The sequence below is a fragment of the Glycine max genome, chromosome 7 (assembly GCF_000004515.6).
Source record: "Glycine max cultivar Williams 82 chromosome 7, Glycine_max_v4.0, whole genome shotgun sequence".
NCBI classification, from domain to species: Eukaryota; Viridiplantae; Streptophyta; class Magnoliopsida; order Fabales; family Fabaceae; genus Glycine; species Glycine max.
The window spans coordinates 35,158,080-35,180,009 of NC_038243.2; the positions used below are offsets into that span (position 1 = coordinate 35,158,080).

The window sequence follows — 21,930 nt, forward strand, 5'->3', positions numbered from 1 at the left end:
GGGTATCATGATGAAAGACTATGAAAACGGAGAAGAGCAAAAGCGATACATTGATAACAATTTCTCCAAACACATGGCATACATCAAAGTTTATTCAACAAACAAAGGCCACTTGATCAATAAGCCCAACAAGTAATATCAAATGATACCAACAGGTCACTTGTCTTTGATTAATTACTTTGATGATCTTTGATTGATTACTTTGATGATTTTTGTTAACTTTTGAATGAGTTTTTGATGTTTGTTTACTCCTTAAATATTTGATTTTCATTAATATTTTTTTTATTTTATAGTTATGTAGAAAAACCTGAAAATTATCCTGTCATAGGAACAAAATGGGTTTTTAGAAATAAATTAGATGAACATGGCATAGTAAGAAACAAAACAGTGTTGCTTTATCCACTGCTGAAGCGGAATATATCTCTGCCGGCAGTTGTTGTGCACAGATTTTATGAATGAAGCAACAATTATCTGACTATGGTATCCTTCTTGATCGCATACCTATTAGGTGTGATAATACTAGTGCCATAAATCTATCCAAAAACCCTATACAACATTCTAGAATGAAACATAAAGAAATTAGGCACCATTTTCTAAGAGACCATGTTCTAAAGGGAGATTGTTTGCTAGAGTTTGTTGATACAAAGAATCAGCTTGCTGATATCTTTACAAAACCTCTCCCAAAGGATATATTCTTTTCAATAAGAAGAGAATTAGGCCTTTTAGACCTTAGTGATTTGGATAGGTAAAGTGTGTTGATTGTCTTTGATTATGTTTTGATGATTGCTTTTGTTTGATTGTGTTTAATTGTAAGTATTTGATTATATTTGATTGGTGTGTGTTAATTGTTTGATTAATACTTGTTTGAATGAATTAAATACATATTAGTGATGATGATTGATAGTGTTAGATGTATTTAGCATAAACATAGGTTATTTTAGAGGAACTAGTTTAGTTTATGCTCTGGTAATCGATTACCATCTAGTGTAATCGATTACACAAGAACAGGCAGCCTATAATCGATTACAACATCCTGTAATCGATTACCAAAAGGCTTATTACTCTTGTAATCGATTACCAAGCCTTGTAATCGATTACAACTTGTCCTCGTCTATAAATACTCACGAAATCAGAGTTGCTGCGCAGCCAAGGCTTTCCCTCACGCGTCCTCCATACCTAAATCTTCCAACCTTCGTATCTCACTCAATTCTTCACCAAATCACGCCCCGTAAAGCCCAATCTTCCTCTTTTTCACTCCTCTTTCACTTCCACCGATTAAAATCTACTAAAAATTCATCAAATGGCAGAGCCATCGAAGAAGAGAAAGGGATCATCCTCCACCGCCGCTGCTGCTGCCCATCGCCGCCACGGACCATCCGAAACACCCACAACATCTATTCTTCCCTATTTATCATCTCCAAGATCATCCACATTGTTTTCATCTGATGATCAGCGTCTACGGTACCTTTCTCAATTTTCTTCTAGGATCATCTTAGACCCTAAGTACCTAGACGTAGAATTCTTTAATGATGAAACGTTTGATTGCTATCAAGTGTTTCAAAATTCTGGCCTTGTTGATTTCATGTCATTAAAATTGCCATATTATCCTGAACTTGTAAAGGTCTTCTACTGCAATTTAAAAATTCAGGATGGCGTTATTATCTCTGAGGTGCATGGTATTCCTATGGTCATTGATCAGTCATTGTTCTTTTCATTAACTAATTTACCCAGTCAAGGTGCACCTTTTGAGGGCACCATTGTTGATGACTGGAAGTTTGATTATTCTAGTCATGATGCTCGCCGTATGGTCTGCAATGACCAGGTTGAAATGACCGGTAGATTGCTGGCCGGGTCATTCACATTTGATAATCGCATCATGCACTATATAATTGTTAGAATTTTGCTTCCCCGCTCTTCAAATTTAGCACAAGCCTCTGAGGAGGATTTGATTCTGATGTGGGCTTTTCTCACCGGTTGTCAGATCGACTGGGCCCATTTGGTTCGGTACCGCATGCATAAGGCATTACGGGCCAATGCACCTCTACCTTATCCACATCTAATAACTTTATTTCTGCGTCATTTTCAAATTCCGCTTGATGATGAGCCATTTGTTCAAGTCAAACGTTCCTTTGCTATTGGTGCTGGTGCTGTGACTTCCTTTGGTTACCGTAAGGATCGGAATGGTCAATGGCTGAAGAAAGACGCACTCCCTCCTCAAGATGAGTGTACTCCTTCACCTCCTCCTCGGCGTGAAGATTCAGCACTCCTGAATGAAGTCCTTACCAAATTACGAGGTCTTCGTTGTTATGTTGGTGAACGTTTCGACTCATTGGATACACGCTTTGCCGGCATGGATATTCGCCTCACACAAGTTGAAGAAGATGTCTCCTTCATCCGTACTTGCTTTGATCCACCACCACCGCCTCCATCATCCTCTTAGATTAATTGTTATTTTTATTATGACTGAGTCTTATTAGTAATTAAGTATTCTTAGTACTTTGTGTTATCGCCGTGTATTTGGCTTTTTGTTGCTCTAGTTAACGTACTCTTGCACTATTATTATATTTCAGGACTTTGCTTTGGTTGGTTATAACAATGTGTGGATTTATTTTGGTTTCATGTTTGGCTATGTTTGGATTTTGTTTGTATTGCTTAGTTCTTTTTGATGTTGCCAAAGGGGGAGAGAACTTGAGAGAGCTTGGGTTAGAAATCAATTAGAATTAAGTAAATTTAGGCATACATGCCAAAAGATAGGGGGAGTAAGGGTTGTGTGAACGTGCTATCATCTTGTATATAGCTTGTCTTGATTTCAGGGATTGTCATCATCAAAAAGGGGGAGATTGTAGAAGATCTTTGGTGTTTTGATGATGATAAAAAAACTTAGAAATCAAGTGATCATCAATTCCAAAACATAGGGGGAGTAAACGCAAATTTTATATATATACATTGCTTGCTTGAATCTTGATTTCAAGACTTATATTGTCATCATCAAAAAGGGGGAGATTGTAGAAGCAAATGACTTTGATGTTTTGATGATGATCATGATGATTTGATGCAAATGATGCAAATGCGCTTTTCAAGATTAAATTCAAGACAATGATTCAAGAATACAAGACACAAACATTAAGATGATCACTAGTACATTAGGAAGGAAATTCTTAATTGATATAGCAAAAGGTTTGGCCAAGTAATGCAAGTTAAAAAGTGTTTTTCAAGAGATTTACTCTCTGGTAATCGATTACCAGTGGCCAAAAATGGTTTACAACAGCTACTAAATATTTGAATTCAAATTTTAAACTGAGTAATCGATTACACCATATTGGTAATCAATTACCAGCAGTTAATAAACGTTTTAATTCAAATATTAAAGCCTGTAATCGATTACACAATTATTGTAATTGATTACCAGAGGAGATTTTCAGAAAATAACTTTCAAGAGTCACATCTATTCAAATGGTTTATGAATGGCCATCAAAGGTCTATTTATATGTGACTTGGAAACACGAATTAAAGAGAGAGTTTTTGGTTGCCCAAAAAGTTTTATCCTCTCAAAATATTAAGAGAGTTTTTCTAAATTGAAATGTCTTATCCTCTCAAAGATTCCTTGGTCAAACACTTGCATATTCAAATAAGGAATTGTGATTGATCTTCATTGTACAATCTGTCTCTTTCAAGAGAGATTTCTTCTTCTTTTCTTTTTACTTCTGAAAAGGGGTTAAGAGACCGAGGGTCTCTTGTTGTAAAGGATTCCTGAACACAAGGGAAGGGTTGTCCCTGTGTGATTCAGACTTTGTAAAAGGATTTTACAAAAAGAGTGGAAAATCTCAAGTGGGTTGCTTGAGGACTGGACGTAGGCACAGGAAGTGACCGAACCAGTATAAATCAAGTTTGCATTTCTCTCTTCCCTTAAACTTCTTTTATTTATTGTTATTTATCTTTTGCCTTTAAAGAAGTTTATTCTGAATTGTCTTTTGAGTAATTCATGTTAAGGGTGCATTGTTAATCTAAAAAGAGAGAGTGAAATTTTAAATTGGGGAATAGTTCTTGTTATCTTAATTCAATCCCCCCCCCCCTTCTTAAGATAACTGAGGCCATTTGTCTAACACTAAGGTCTATCTTGCTAAACACAGAAGCTCCTCCAGCTAGTCCATAAGGTCATCTATTCTAGGCAGAGGGGTACTTATTCTTAATCATCACCTTATTCAACTGGTGATAATACACACACAATCTCATGGTCCCATCTTTCTTCTTCACTAACAACACTGGTGCTCCCCACGGGGACACACTAGTTCTAACAAACTACTTATCTAACAACTCCTCTAACTGTTTCTTAGGCTCAATTAACTCTATAGGAGACATCCTATAAGGGGCTATGGATATGGGTCCATCACTAGGTACTAAGTCTATGGAAAACTCTATCTCTATCTCGGGTGGCAGATTGGATATATCTTTAGGAAACACTTCAGGAAACTCTCTAACAACAGGGAGGTCACACATGGAAACCTTTGTCTCTATTTCCAGGCTAGACAAGATCATGTACACTTGAGCATATTTTTTTAAAGATGTCACAACTTGGTTGGTAGAGATAAACATCATATCCTTACTCACTCCAGAATCATCAAACACCACAATTTTATCAAAACAGTTTAACAAGACATGGTTGGAAGATAACCAGTCCATACCAAGAATAACATCAATCTAGCTCAAAGGAAAACAAATCAGATCAATCAAGAAGGTTCTACCAGAAATTTCCACAGGACAATCCAAACACACATTAGAAGTTAACATAGAACCACTAGTTGGGGTCTCTACCACCAAATCTTTATTTAAAGAAGACACATAAAGCTTAATTTTCCCTACACACAAACAGGATATAAAGGAATGGGTTGCACTGGAATCAAATAGCACAAGTAACGGAATCCCATTTATGAAACATTTACCTTGGATTAGATCTTTGGATTTCGAAGCTTCAACACTGTTAAGGGTAAAGACTCTTCCACTGGCCTTCGGTTGTCCAGTTTGACCATTTAGGCCGCCACCATTCTGCTCCTTTTTGGGATATGGACAATCTCTCTGAATATGCCCCCTTTGTCTACAATTAAAACATATTATATCTTTAGCTAGACAATTTGAGGAGATGTGCCCTGGTTTTCTACATCTGTAGCAAGTGATCTAAGTGGGGAAAGTATTGGGTTTGCTACCACTACCCCCCGCAAAGCCTGTTGTAGTAGTCCTCTGATTGTTGGGGCGGTTACCATATTGCTTATGAGGGTTCGAGTACGGCTTTCCCTGATGTTGAGGTCCATTCTTTGTGTTCTTCATTGGACCTATACTCTTATAATAGTTTGCTCTATCTCGAGAGTCTTCACCCCAAATCCGACACATGTTAACTAAGAGTGGAAACTGATGAACACCCTGGTAATTCACAACTTGCTTCACTTCAGGTTGCAAGCCATTCAAAAACTTCACACATTTAGAGCTTTCACCATCCCTCCCTTGATAATGGGGAAAGTACCTCACCAACTCTTCAAACTTGGCTGCATACTCAGCTACAATCATGTTTTGAGCTCTAAGAACTCCATCTCTTTCTTGTTCCTAACATCCTCAGGAAAGTATTTCTCCAAGAATACCCTCTTAAAGACATCCCAGGTCACATCTTGACCTTTAGCATCTAAGCATTGGCGAGTATTCTCCCACCAATACTCAGCTTCTTCCACCAAAGTGTATGTACAAAAAGCAACTTTTTGCCCTTCCGGACATGCCATCACTCGAAAAATCTTCTCAATTTCCCTTATCCAGTTCTGAGCACCATCAGGGTTGTATCCCCCACTGAAAGAAGGAGGATTGTTTTGTTGGAAGCGGTCCAACCCTTGGTACTCAATAGCTCCACCAGCTTCTCCCTTGTTTGGATTCCCTATAGCCTGTGCTAAGGCTTGAAGAGCATCAGCTATTGCACGATCATTCCGTCCAGCCATCACTCCCTATACACACCAAGGAGTTAGACATGGAAGAAATACACACAACAAAATAACCACACAAAAATCACAACCATCACAAGTTCCTACTTGGTTACTTTTGAGAGTTGATGCCTCAAGACATTAACACTCACTTTCCATCATTTGTATTTTCTGATCGCTTGCCATATCATCCCATTGCTCTTCATAAGTTATACAGATGGCCAGTTTGATAACCCGTGACACGACATTGAAACTCATGGTATTAGCAGACATCAGAAAAACAAATCTGATATGACTACAACAATCAAATCTCTATAACTCATGGAAACACAACAAGTGAGTAAGTTCTAATAGCAAACAACTAACATCAAGCATTCAATAAAGCAACCAGAGAATACACAGAAGAACATAGTAGACTTACAACTCACTGGTCGAAAGGTTCGACCTGCTCTGATACCACTAAATGTAATGACCAGCCTCGTCGCTACGATATCACCATTCTAAATCGCGATTATTTCAAATTTTAAATGAAAACTCCGTTAATTTGCTTATAAAAAAATGAAGGTGATTTTTGTCTCAACATGCAATCACCAAACAACACACATTACTTAAATGGATACATATATATTGGTATAGTAAGTCAGTACACAACATTCACATAATGGAAATTAAACTTGTTCATACATATAATTCAAATCTGTGATTTACATCTTTAATTTAACAAAAGAATCATGGAACCAACTATGGAGGAGTTGATTAACAAAACACAACTCTCTCCCAAAATAATTCCAACGTCATCACGTCAGCTCGGCGGCTCCTCAACAGAATCTCACTTTCTGCACCCTACTACTGTCATTATACTCCCACGAACAAGGCTCACGATCATCATAGGTATCAACCACACAATACAAAATTGCAAGGGTGAGTTCATTATAAAAAGAACCAATGCTAAATCCAAATAATCACAATTTGCAAGACAACATAGGCAAACATCATGAGCTTACACAACATTCATTATTCAACACCCACATTCAACAATTATTCATCATCCATATTCAACAATTATTCATCATTCACATTCAAAAATTATTCATCATCCATCCATGAATCCAATCAATACTGCTCAGAATGATGCATGCACCTAACCTCAACTCTAAGATGCAATGTGGTACGTACCATCCCCAAGGAAATAGCCTAAGAGTGTCCACACGACACCTCACTTAGGGAAACCATGTAGTATTTGTCGAGGCCACCCAGTCGTGCACTGTAACTCCCCCCTCCCTCGGTGATCAACCTGGGCCACAAGGGAGTTCCCTACCAGGTGACGCACCCCCTAGTACAAAGTATATACTGCCATAGTTTATACTATTTCCCATGTCATATGAGGCATGAAACATGGGCACCATCAAGTACAATGACCATGGATGAATTAAAGATCCTAAGCATCCCCTCAAAAATGCTTAAACTCTTTAACCACTCTATTTTCCCACACAAGGGACATCCAACAAGGTCAACGCACCCCCCATGAACATACACAACATACAACGTATGAACGTGGGCATCATCAAGTACAATGACCATGGATGAATTAAAGATCCTAAACATCCCCTTAGAGATGTTTAAACTCTTTAACCACTCTATTTTCCCCCACCAGGGACATCCGATAAGGTCATTGCACCCCCTCCACGAACATACACAACATCCAACGTACGAAACATGGCGTCATCAAGTGCAAAGACCATGGACAGATTAAAGCTCCTAACCATCCCCTTTCGGAGATGTTTAGATTCTTTAACCACTCTATTTTTCCCCACAAAGGACATCCGACAAGGTAATTGCACCCCCCAAGTACATACACAACCTACACATCTCAATGCATTTCCAACATCATCAACATTCGATTTCAATGTCATTCTCAACACAAACATCATCTCATCTCAATGATGTTATCAACAACAACAACAACAACCTGATTTCATATTCACATAATCATCAACGATAACATCAATTCATGTTGACATGATCTTCATTAGCAACGTCATCTCAAATCAATATCATCATAAATATCAATTAAAGTCATCAATAGCAACATCAATAGTAAGTCGCATTCCGCATATACATATATTTTTCATGCTTGAGATTCACACTTCCCAGGTCTTCAAACAACACAAGTCAAATAAGGACAATAATTTTATTCATCAACAATAGATTTATCGCATCCCATTCGTCAAAAGCATTGTTTTCTAAAGAAAAACTCAGCATGCAACATGGACATGCATGTATTCCCTTAGTTAGGTTCCCTGACCCTAACTATGGTATCAAAAATGGTAAATTTTTATAATAAACTCCCCTCACCTATTGTGAGCTCCCCGTCAGTTCATCTTTGCGTCACTTAGAGGTCTCTCTCTCATTCACGCTTGTCGGTCCAACACAAGTCTCTATTATGCCAAAACGAAGGGAATTTAGTATGGGTTTCAAAAACAAGGTCAAAGGCACTATTCGGGGTCAAATATCCTTGTTAAAACATAAAGGGCTGAGGGGTATTTCGGGTTCTACAAAAAGGAAATATCATTTTGAAATTCCGATCACACCAATGTGACTGGGGTTCAATGAATGCCGCAAAAATAACCTCAATGTTATAAAAATATATCTTTTACAATGTCTCATTCTCTAGGGTTTTTCAAAGGAAGTGTAAAAACACCCTATTACAGTACCCAACACATAAAAGACACTAAGAGGAACTCAAACTAGCTAGGAGAAGGTTTAGAAGTCAAGATTACCTCAAAGAAACTTTGAAATGGAGGATTGACGGATTTCATCCACCGAATATTTAAGGAGGATTCTGAGGATTCCACTCTGATTAAAGTGTTCCTCTAGGTGTGGGGGTCCAACGGAAAGCAATGGCGGCCACCGGTGGTCTTGGGTGGTGAAAAATGAGGTTTTAGGGTTTGGGTGGCGTTTTTGGAGAAGAGAAGAATGAAAAATCGTGTTTTTCACGTTGAGGACGTATTTATAACCTACAAATTTTGCTTAGCGAGACTGTCGCGCGAAGCCGAAGTCCACTTCTTGCGCTTAGCGCAAGAATTTAGGCTTAGTGCAGTCCCCTCTGCACTAGGGCGGGCTTAGCGCACCCCTGGGCGCTTAGTGCAACTTCCTCGCTGTTGGAATTGGGCTTAGCACACCTCTGGGCACTCAGTGCAACTTCCTCTCTATTGGAATTGGGCTTAGCGCACCTTTGGGCGCTCAGCGCAACTTCCTCTATATTGGAATTGAATTTAGCACGCCATTCGCACTTAGCAAGAGACCAAAAGTTGTTATTTCAAAATCTCAACGGTCAGACTGTGGAAACAAGTCTTAGGAAGCTTCAGACAAAATTTGAAGACAATCCAACGGTTAACGAATCCGTGATTGCAATGTTACTAAAATAGGTTTAGGCAAAAATCTAAAATCTCATAATTTCAACTTTGCTCAACAAAACTCCACATAACTCAACATCCACATCAAGAAATTCACACATGACTAATTCAAGTCATATATCAAACAATTCAAGTCAAACATATATTCAAACAACAAGCTAAACACAATCAAAATCGATTTATAATTAATAACATTTCAGGGTGTTACAATACCAAGGAAGCTGCCCAAAAAATTCAAAGACCCGGGGAGCATGACAATCCCTTGCACTATAGGAAATGAGTCAATAGGGAAGGCTCTCATTGACTTAGGGGCAAGCATCAACTCAATATATCTATCAATGTGTAGAAGAATTGGAAATCTGAAGATAGACCCTACCAAGATGACGCTCCAGCTCGCAGACTGATCAATCACAAGACTGTACGGGGTAGTAGAAGATGTCCTCGTCAAAGTCCACCACTTTACTTTCCCGGTGGATTTTTTTCATCATGGAAATAGAAGAAAATATAGAGATTCCTCTTATCCTAGGCAGACCCTTCATGTTGACTACCAATTATATGGTAGATATGGGGAATGCAAATCTAGAAATGAGCGTTGATGACCAAAAGGTAACCTTCAACCTTTTTGAAGCAATCAAATACCCAGAGGAAGATAGGAGGTGCTTTAAGGTGGAGGAGGTCAATAAAGAAGATGTCGATGCTCTTTAGACCACACAGACATCACTAGAGAAAGCTTTAATCAATCTAGTGGATTATCTAACCAGTGAAGAGGAGAAAGATCTAAGGGCTTTCTTGGAAGACTTAGATCGTGAAGAAAATATTCCTACAGGGGGGACCAGTTTTGAAGAATTGAAAAGTGGGAGTCCATCCGAGAAGACCAAGGTGGAGCTGAAAATCCTACCCAACCACTTGAATTATGTGTTCTCGGAGGAGAACGAGACCAAGCGTGTGGCGATCAGCAATGAGCTAATAGTAGAGGAAGAGAACAGGTTGGTAAAGGTTCTCAAGAGACACAGGAAGGCAATTGGGTGGCACATATCAAATCTCAAAGGAAATAACCCTACCTACTGTATGCACAAGATAATGATGGAGGAAGATTACAAACTAGTAGACAGCCTCAGAGAAGGCTCAACCCATCAATGAATGAAGAGGTGCGGAAATAGGTGCTCAAGCTTCTAGAGGTTGGACTTATCTACCCCATTTCCGGCAGTGTTTGGGTAAGCCCAGTCCTGGTGGTACCAAAGAAAGGGGGCATGACAATCATTCGGAATGAAAAGAATGACCTAATCCCTACAGCGGGCACCCCTGAGAAAAGATGGATCGTCAATGGACAACGTTTAAAAATTTACAATGGAGGCTAGTTAGAAAGGTTAACAAGTGTTGTCTACTTGAACGATCCATAAAAGGAAGGACAACGTCTAACTAAACACGACAAATTAAGCGCTAACTAGGAGGCAACCCAACATTTTTTTTTTGAAAATTTTTCTTCTTCAATTCTGGTAAACAAAAAGCCCAACAGTTGTATATATTGATTTCAAGGGTGGAAGAAGTAGAAAGGTTATTGGGCTGACGAAGCACCGTGCTAAGCGAGCATTCGTGCACTCAATGCCAAGCTGACGACACACGCACTAAGCGAGGCATCCTCGCTAAGCGTGCAGGTAAATTTAAATTCAAATCTTTGGAGGGAATACCAAGGGACGTTGCCCTTGGTGTGCTTAGCGACCACTACTCATTAAGCGCACATGTCATAACTGCTGGTAGTTTTCAAAAACTGCACAACTCTCCAACTTCCAACCTTTTCTCACTTTTAATCTATTTTTGCACACTTAGTCTTCACCTTCTGTCTCAAGTTTTTCTCCCTCCTCTGCTCTCACTTCCTATTCCCTCACTCAAACTTACTTTCCTTCACGCAAAACTCGCTGTTTAAGGTTTACTCATTTCTTTTGTTCTTTGTTCATTATGTTTTTTTGCACAGGTACCAACTCGCTAAGCCTAGTGCGAGGCTTAGCGAGAACGAGCAATCTAGATGGGAAATTGGAAGATTTGGAATGAACTCACTAAATGCGACATAGCATGCAGAGCAAGTTCTAAGTGACAGAGGAACTTGATCAGGGCACTTAACGAGCAAGCTCAAGCTCAGCGCGCCCATAAGGATTTATGAGCTCGCTAAGCATCACACAGTGCTTAGCATGCTCATAAAGAATAGAACTCCCTTAGTGCGTAACTCATGCTAAGTGAGACTGCAGCGCTAAGCCCAGAGCCCTCGAGACTTGGTGCTAAGTGCCAAATTTTTTAATTTTTATTATTTATTTACTTACTTTACTGTTTGCATCCCTATTTTTACTAAACCTAGTCCTATTTCTATTTTTTTCAGATGGCCTCACGAAAATGCCGAGCAATTCCTACACAAGGATGGGAATCCACCTGGGATTCCTCTTGCTTCACTTCTGAGACAGCATGGCATAGGTATCATGACAATCTTCACCTCCGAAACATCTTACCGGAGAGGAACATAGAGTTCTCCACAGGGATGTTCGGTGAATTTTACGGAGAGCTCTAATGGAGGCAGTGCTGCCGGGTACTCACCAAACTCCAGGAGAAGCAGATTGACGATGCTCTGGTCAAGGAATTCTGCTCCAACATCTATGACCTAAAGGACAGAGCTCCAAAATACTATAGGGTGCGGGGGCAGGTCATCAGGTTTGATGCAAAGACGATCAATGACTTCCTCAACACCCCAATCATCCTTGCTGAAGGAGAGGAATATCTGACATGCTTTCAGTACGTGAACACATACCTAGACCACCAGGACATTGTAGCAGCCTTATGCACACCCGAAGGTGGATTCATCTCGAACGCCGACAGGGCCCCATAGAAGCTATTGCGGAAGGACCTCACTGCACTCGCTCAGACATGGAGTGTACTTTACTACTTTAACCTTACGCCTACCTCTCACACTTTTAATCTTAATGTTGATAGGGCAAGGTTGATATATGGCTTGGTGATGAAGATGGACATGGACTTGGGCAGCTTCATTTCAAGCCAAATCACACAGATCGCCCAGTCCAACACCTCTCGGTTGGGGTTCCCGGTGTTGATCATAATGTTGTGTGTCACTCAGGGGGTCATTTCTAACACCCTAACCTTTGATTCAATAAGTCTGTATCTGTCTTTGGTAACCTAATGTTCTGTACCTCCTTTATCAAACATCCAAGTCCATGTCATCCATTGTTGTCCCCTCTATCTCAACTATTTATATTTTTTTAAAAAATAATTTGTTAATCATGTTTTCTCACCCTCTCGAGTCTCATTCTTTCTCTATTATAGCCTCCCTAAAATTCATATTACCTGTGTTGTCCAATTCTCTTGGGTCAAGCTTTTGACCCATATTTCAAATTTTGAAGTCAAGTTTTTGTCCATGATGGTTAAGCATCGATATAAATATTTTTCCATAGATGGTTAAGTGTTGGTGTGTTGCGTCTGCCTCTATGGGGGTTAAGCATTCAAATATTGTGTTTTTCTTTTGTCTTAAGTGGTTAAGCACCATATTTAGCTTCTGCTCTTGATGGTTAAGATTTGTTGCTTCTTCCGATATGGTGGTTAAGCACTTGCCATTTGTTTGCTTCTATCTTGAGTAGTTAAGCATCATGTGTAGATTCTAATATTGGTGGTTAAGCTTTGTTGCTTCCACCTTTATGGTGGTTTAGCATTTGTCATAGGCCAACTTGTTCCTTTTAAGTGGTTAAGCATGTTTGCTTCTATCTATGTTGGTTAAGCATTATGTCAAGCTTTTATCGTGGATGGTTAAGCATTTGCCATTTGTTTCTTTTGCCTTTATGGTGGTTAAGTATTTGTAATTGGTTTGCTTTTTCCTTTTATGTGGTTAAGCATGTTTTCTTATGTCCATGGTTGTTAAGCATTATGTCAAGCTTTTGCCATGGATGGTTAAACATTTGTCATTAGTTTGCTTCTGCCTAAAAGGTGGTTATGCATTTGTCATTAGTTTGTTTTTTCCTTTTAGGTGGTTAATGAAAAAGATGATGGAACTCACGAACCAAGATGATGCAATCCTACCCCGTAAGGCCATTGGATAAAAGACTCCAAGTAGATTGAGCCAGAGATCCAAGGGAAGGCCCTAGGGTTCTCATGAGCCTTAGGGTATATTTCGAGCCCATGGGCTAAGTATGAGCCCGCTTATCTTTGTAAATATTAGAATAGGTTTTTCCTTCATTTGGGCCTTGTATTTTGGCCATTCTAGTAGTATAGGGTTTTAGCCTTGTATTTCAAGGCATTTTGAGTAGTCTTTGTAGTAGGGACTTTTTTGTATTTTTGTTTATTTTGTCATGGGGGTGAGCTTAGCTATTATAGGGGGTGTATAGCTAAGCTCTAGCCTTTCATCTCAAGGAGGTGAGCTTAGCTATTAGAAAGGTGTGTGTAGCTAAGCTCCAACTTCTTTAGGAATCTTCTCAAGGAGGTGAGCTTAGTTATGAGAGGGGTGTGTGTAGCTAAGCTCTAGCTTCCCAATGAAGTTTTCTCAAAGAAGTTTCTCAAGGAAGTTTTCTCAAGAAAGCTTCTCAAGGAAGCTACCTAGTCTATAAATAGAAGCATGTGTAACACTTGTTGTAACTTTGATGAATGAGAGTCTTGTGAGACACAATTCAAAGTTCAACTTCTCTCCCATTTTCTTCCTTCAATTTCATGCTCCCCCCTCTCTCTTTCTCTCTTTCTTTTCCTCCATTGAAGCATCCTCTCCAAGCTTCTTATCCAAGGCTCATCTTGGTGGTGAAGCTCCTTCTTCCATGGCTTATTCCCTAGTGGATGACGCCTCCTCTCACCTCTTCTCCTTTGTCTTCCGCTGCATCTCCATGGTGGAAAATCACCATTAAAGGACCTCATTGAAGCTCAAAGATCCAGCCTCCATAGAAGCCCTACAAGCAAGTTTCCATCACAAGAGGGGAGGGGGTGTATTGGTTTCTAAATCAAAGCAGACTTTAAAAAAACCAAAGTAAAAAATCTTTTTTTTCCAAGGGTCGTATCACAAACCTTTGATAAACCAATATTTAATCAATCACCCTTTACACATAATCCTTTGTTAAAGTGCTTTCCTCAAAAAGATATTTTCTTTAACCTTCAGTAAATTGATCAAGACCAGAATGAGAAAGAAAGATAAGATCAAAAGAAGATGTACACCAATTTTTATATTGGTTTACTCTCTATTTCTAGGGAAGCTAATCCATTTATCTAATCCAACCTGAATTAGATTTTCACTATGCATATAAAATTCTTACAAGCAATCACAAACAATCTTAATTCCTACCCTAAAAAAATAGACTAAGGTACCCAACCCTAGGGTCCTTTGTGAATATGAGCCTAAGAGAAACCTACCCTTAGCCCAAACTAAAAAAACCTATTCTAACATGCCTTCAGAAATTCATGCATATACTAACAATGTACATGAAAAACGGCCATAGAAAGACACAACCTAATCAATCATACACAAGAACCTTGCTTGAACAAATGAGTGCCTTCTTGAACTTAAGAGAAAATCACAACTCATTTTTCACAATATGACCTTCATAGTCAAAGTTTAGAAGTTGTGAGTCATATTGTATCTAAGCACTTTATTTTCTCTCTTTGTATCACTTACTTCAGCTCATACTAATTTCACACTTTTTATACACTCAGAAGTGAGAACACAAGGTGGCTATTTATAGAGAAAACAATTATAAACACTTGTAATCGATTAAATATACAATGTAATCTATTATTTCGATGAAGTAATCAATTATATTATCATTTCAATTGATTAAAGTGTTCTTCCCAAAATCTAAAAAACTTTCAAGAACAATGTAATCGATTAGATTCTTGATGTAATTGATTAAAGTGTTCTTTATCACTTCTAAAACACATTTCGAGAGAAGTAATCAATTTTGATCACCTGGAATCAATTAAAGCAAAGACTCCTAAAAAACCAATCATTGTCTCATCTGAACTGTGTAATCGATTACAATCATGCATATAATAAATTAAAATATAGAGTTTTAAACACTGAAGAAATTTTCTAACTTTAGAACCTTTCTTCTTACTCCTAAATGATGATGCATGATGCCCATATGAAAAAATAGAGACTAAGATGCAACACACAATACAACAATCAATACAAATGTCACTCAAGTGAGGTAGGCATGTAAAAGAAAAACTTCTTCAAGCTTTAAGGTTAAGTCTTCATGTTGGTCCCCCTATCTCTAACAGCTAAGCTTGTTTTGCTTCTATTTGGAGCGGTTAAGCCTTATGTTTAGCTTCTACTCTTAGTGGTTAAGCTTGGTTACTTCTGCCTTATGGTTGTTAAGGATTCTCATTGAGCTTATGTGGTTAAAATTTGAGGTATAGTTTTTGCTTGGTGGTTTATTGAGCATTTGTAGTTTAATATTTTTCTACTATTCTTAGCTCAATTGAAATCTCTTTGACTTTTATTTTCTCACCTTAACTCAATTTTGGTCTTAGGCAAATGATTGAGCTTAATTGAGAATTGTAGCTAAGTTTTGGATTTTGTGCTTACTTGACCTATCTGCCTTGTGCAAGATCTAGAGGACACTATAGAACTCAAAATTGAGCGTCTGAGTAGTCCATGGAAATCCAAGAAAAAGATATTCAATTTTGTTAGCGATAAGCATTGGCCAATTCTGCCATTTAGAGGGTCAAATTAAGCTTGGAAGTTAGAATCTGTGCACTTGAATAATTGGGCAGTGAGTTTAGGTTGTGTTTTGTGTAATTAGTTTAATTAGGTATATTAGATGGCCCTAATCAAGGCCCATCCATTCCTTCTGAGTAGTCACTCTATATATTAGTGTTAGTTAGTTAGTCACTTCATTTTGTAAAAAAATAGAATTAGTTACTTGTTGTGCAAGCTTTCTTTTTTTTTTTCTCTTTTTTCTATCTTTCTTTCTCAATTTTTTTTCATTCTTCTTCCTCTTTTCACTTTTGTTCTTCCATTTTTTTGCACAAAATTTTGTGGCTTTTCCATGGGTGATGATCATGGAGGGCTAAACACTTCATTTATCTAAGGATCCATTCCAAGCAAGGCTGAATTTGAGTTCTGGTTTACTATTTCTAATCTTTGTGAATGTTCATCTTTCTCTTGAATCCTATTTTTGATTTTCATGATTATGATTATGCTTAGGATTGAAAATGGACTAGGTTATGGATTCATTTCCTAATTTTAAAATTTAATCACAAATTGTTTGGATGATTTTCCAACCTAATTTGCGATCTTAAACAATTTATGGATTGATTCAATTGAATTTTCTCTAATGCATTTGACTGAACTTTCACACTGAACCTCATTCATAGTAACTATGATAATTCGATTTGCATTCGTTTGGTGAATTGGATTGGTGCTATTAAACTTGAATTGTATTCTGTTTTTGTTTTGTTTCGTTTCTTCATCTATGTTTTTGTATTTTCGCATTCTTTTATAGTCACTTACAATTTGTTCGATGAAATCCCCCCCTTTTTGTTTATAAGTGAATGAATGTAGGAACCAAATTGAATCATATCTTTGAGTCGACCTAGGTTAATCCTGTGCTACAAAATTCCTACTTTTATTTGTTTTCGGAATGATTCAACGTTGTTATTAGTGATTAAGCCTTTGCATTATGTCTTTGATGATTTTAGCTTCTTGCATATATAGTGGTTAATCTTTGTTCATGTCATTTTCAACCATTTTATTTTTGGCATTTTTCATTGGATTTCACTTTCATTTGGGACTTGTATTTTTCATTCCAAGCTACAAGAGTTGAGTCCACCTTCCAGCTTGCTAGGGACTATTAGAGATATATCCCAATATGTCTTAGTTGCAGTGGCCCATCTTTGTTTTGGATGTACTGGCCCATCCTTGTCCCAAATGCACTAGTTTGGTCTTTGTCCCAATCATTGACCCAATTGTTGTTCTTGGGGTTCAATCTGGTCAAGAATCGCATTTTTGGTCAAGTTATTGTATTCTAACAAGCTAAAGCTTTAGCTTGAGGGGGAGTGTGTTATAACAGTCTTTTTTAGTGTAGTCATAACACCTTCATGGTATGCTTGAGTTTGTTTGAACTCAGGTTCTGCTTCAACATTTGCTAGGGAGAAGCAATGATAAGTCTAGTCATAGCAGCTCTAATACCATGCAGCTTAAGAGAAGAAACGATAATTCTTATTGCATTAGTTAGTTCAAGTTATAAAGTATGATAAATAGGAAAAGTTTATTAGAAATCTGATTACAATTCAAATTAATATATTAAAACAAAAAATAAGGGTAAGAGCAGATGAATCTGATTATATCCTTGCCCAGTTTAGTTTGCCAAAGAACACAGTCATGAAGGTATAAGCTTTTCCTTCTTTTGTTGCTTTATTCTTACAACTCTATGCATTAAATAAGTTGCTTAAGTCATGACATGCATGTTTAGTACTATCTCCATGTCTATATATAAATTAGTTTCATGCCTTTTCTTTTCTTTTTTCTTATTTTTTTAGGTTTCTATTCTAGATTAAAACATAGTACCCTCTGACTTGGGTAATTTATGTAAGAAAATCTAGTATTTCTTGCTATATTTTGTACCACCAGTTTCCATTTAAAACATAGTATTTTGTACCACTAGTTTCCATTTAAAATCTAGCATTTCTTGCTATATTCTAGATTAAAACATAGTATTCCAAATTTACTTTCCATTTATTCAAATTATGCTGCTTTATGATTACTAATATAGTGAACCCAATTTATACTAATAACTTAAAATGGTGCACAGGTAATTTGGCCAATATATATTATGAGCAAGGTCAACTGGACATGGTTGCATTTGACCCCAGATTTTTGGAAGCTTACAATAACTTGGTTGGTTTCTTCTTGTGTCATAATTGGTTTAAAAAATCTGAACATGCAATTTTATGTGCAATTATATAATATTTTATTTGATTTACTTAAAAGGTATGTTCTAAAAGATGTTGGCAGAATGGAGGAAGCAATCCAGTGCTATAATGTATGTTCTTTCCTTATCCTGTGGCCTTACAAAACATATATAGTATTAGAACCTCTGACCAAGTGGTCTAGTTGGTTCATGATCAGTTACAATGAAACAATAATTGTTGTTAAAGTATTTGATTATCTTGTTCTATTAGGCTCAAAAAGTAATACATGTTCAAATATGTTCTTGTTATCCAATACAATGAACGAAGAACATTAGTAGCTTGTAGAAATACTAAAGTACCGGTAAATCTTATGGTATGATAATCTTATAATCATAATATTCTTGGACTGGAGCATGCAGGAATTACTAAAGGTTTTTCCATGTATGGAGGTGACTTTGTGGAAGTTTATAGTAAGTTTTTAAATGCAACATGCTCAGGAGCATGACACATGTATGACCCCTATGTTGTCTGGAAATACTATCAAAAAGTTAATTGATCTTGCACAAACTAAGCTTGACATTATAATTCCTACTCTGCCATCTAGATCTAATATACTATACTAAATTTGATATATAACACACTATCTCTAGTATAATAATCTCTAACGAGACTTAAAATGACCATGTAGGTACTTGTGATGCAGCCTGGTGATCTCCTCAAGGGAGTCAACTTTGCTTCGGGTGGCTCTAGATATGATCCTTTGACCGCACAAATAGTGCTAAATACATTCATTTAATTTACACTTTATACATTTCAGTAAAAATATTTAAATTACTTACGAATTAGAAATCGTTATAGTATGACTTTGTAAGTAGTTATTGTAAAAATAAATAAATGTAATTATATATATAATAATTTATAATCAAATGACAATACAAGTTTTTTGAATATTTTTTGGTAATAATAATTTATTTTAATATAATGTAGATATTCTTTACTCAAATATATATAATTATAAGTTATCCTTATAATTTAAAACATAGATATTACTCTTATGACCAAAAATGTCTAAATATATCGCTATCTATTCAAGTACATAACTGATGGCATGTTGTGTGGCAGAGATATTAATGTGACCAAGGTGCTAAAACACATAATTAATGGGGGTATATGGCTGGTGTAAGTCCATAATATTAATATTATTATCATTCACAACAGAAGTGCAAAATTTGTTAATCATGCATAAATCACGTTCAATATTCATTATTTTTTGGTTTGTGAGCTTAATCTATATATGGAACTAAATCACATATCTTGACTGCTCCAGAACATAATGAAAAAGGAATATGTGATTTACGTATAAGCAATATTGCATTCACCACACTGGTTGGTTGACGTAGATGATGGATTGTCATAGCAGAGAAATGTTCTATGTGTGTGTGTTTTTATTTCCTGTTACAATTTTTTTTCTGTTTTTATTTATTTCTCATATGTTTCTATATTACTTCATGACATCTTCAAATATATATATATATATATATATATATATATATATATATATATATATATATATATATATATGTTATCTTATTTTATTCTTCTCTCCATCCTTTGATATTATCCCATCATTTGGTTAGAAGCTAACTAACAATCTTCTTTTATCAAATAAATTATTTTAATCGTACTTTGTTGCTAATAACACTAATAGAAAATACACTTTCAACATCTGTTATTTACGGCATTCTACATTGGTTTTAAAACCGATGTTGAAAGTATCAATGTTAAATGTATTATCGTTAACATCGATTTTCTAAATAACTGATGTTATATACAAAGAACTACAACAAAATAAGTGTATGCATGATGAACGTTGACATCGGCTTTCTATAGCATCGGTTAACATCGGTAGAAAACCGATGTTAACTAATATATTAACATCGGTTTTTCATGTATAACCGATGTGAACGTCCATCATTTATACACTTATTTTACTGTAGTTAGTTATATATAGCATCGGTTATTTATAAATAACCGATGTTAACGTTTATATATTAACATCGATTATTTATAAATAAACGATGTTAACGTTTGTACATTAACATCGGTTATGTATAAATAACCGATGTTATTAGAAATAATCAACTTCGGTTTTTTGAAAAACCAATGTTAAGGTGCATGTTGACATATGTTTTTCTAAATAACCGATATTGTTTACTATATTAACATTGGTTTTTGTTAATAATCGATGTTGTTTTCAAGTTTTTTTTATATAAACTTTCTGTTTTTACAATAAACCCAAAATTGTACCTGTAAAATGCAATTTCAGACCCAATTCACAGCAAATAAACATTTTATTCTGCTTTCAAGCAATTTTAATCACAATAAACATTGAATAATTGATTTATTATGAACAACTATCAACAAATGAATTCAATGTTCAAATTACATAGGAAATGTCAAAAATGTTAAACCAAAGTAAACTAAGCTAAACTTAATGTCCCTAAATCCTAGCTCTCAGCTCTAACTCGGAGATAATACTGTGCCCACTGGATCCGCAACACCTTTAATCTCTCTGGCTTCAATGGTCTAGGATCGTTAAAATATTGCATCATGAAATAAATGATAAGTTAATAATGTAATACAAATTATAAAAAAATCAATTTTTTTTGAAATAAACGTACCGCTTCTCAGTTATTCCTGAAACTTCCTAAAATGATGGTGGACATCTAGTGCATGACATAAGAAGTATATATAAGTGGAAGTTTTATGTAAATGACGTACCTTGACGACAATCCACCTAGCAGGAGCCTTTGATTTAGGTTGTGGAGCATCATCAAGACCTTTTATAGCACTGTTCCAGGCGAGTAACAATTAAAAAGTGGTGTTGTTGAGGTATTTGAATGCAAATGCATTGAAAAGAACACTGACCTGTTAATTATCCCCTTAAGGTAGTTGTCTGACCTGTTATGCAATGAACAAAACCAAACAACTAGGTGTTCCTTGGGCCCGATGACCACCATCTGCCAGTGTCTGCTGCAGTGGGGATGAATATGGGTTAGTATATTAGTAAACATTAATTAAATTCAGTTATTTTGTGTGACTTACCCATTCAGGTAGGCTCCAAGGTAGAAATCACGTTTTGAACTCTACATCCAACTCTTTATGTAACTTTCAATCTCAAACTGCGATTGCCCAGACCTCTGAATGGACTGTGGCTTGAGGAATCCATAGATATCAGAATTCCCCGCTCGCATACTTGTATCAGTCAGATGCCTCTTTATGTTAAGTCAAAGTTAAATATTTATGAATTGAAAGCAATAACTTAGGTAATTAAAAGTAATCAAAAATGACTTACATAATCCACAACTGTAACACTGATATGTTGTGACATTGACCACCGTGTGTGATTTCGAAGAGGTCTTCGTGCTTTATGTAGTGCGGGAAGTCTAGATTAAAGACCCCGAACACGGTGGCATCCCATGTAACCTGGTAAGGCCTCAAGAAAAGCTTGGGGATGGTCAATGTCATCAGATAAAGCGGATCATCGACCTCTGGATCTGACTTTTGAGGTGGTTTTGCCGGAGACACAACTGTCTGTTCATGAAACAAAGTTAAATGACCTAATTTTAGGCACGCTGAATGAATTAATTCAAAAAGAAGAAACATATAGTAAG

The 21,930-nt window shown here is 36.6% G+C and overlaps 2 protein-coding genes across 2 annotated transcripts in view; one reads left to right on the forward strand and one right to left on the reverse strand.

Annotated features, from left to right (window-relative positions):
- Positions 1-5,555: 5,555 nt before the first annotated feature.
- Positions 5,556-5,975, reverse strand: LOC102662950 (uncharacterized). Its single transcript, XM_006584326.1, has one exon. It carries the CDS (start codon positions 5,973-5,975, stop codon positions 5,556-5,558), a length of 420 nt encoding a protein of 139 aa, XP_006584389.1.
- Positions 5,976-9,937: 3,962 nt separating this feature from the next.
- LOC106799309 (2-oxoglutarate-dependent dioxygenase 19) overlaps positions 9,938-21,930 on the forward strand; it is an 80,631-nt gene continuing 68,638 nt past the window's right edge. The window contains exons 1-3 of the mRNA XM_026129127.2: positions 9,938-10,029; positions 10,135-10,359; positions 11,745-11,836. Coding sequence (XP_025984912.2) covers positions 9,938-10,029; positions 10,135-10,359; positions 11,745-11,836 — 409 coding nt within the window. The remainder of the gene's footprint in view (positions 10,030-10,134; positions 10,360-11,744; positions 11,837-21,930) is intronic.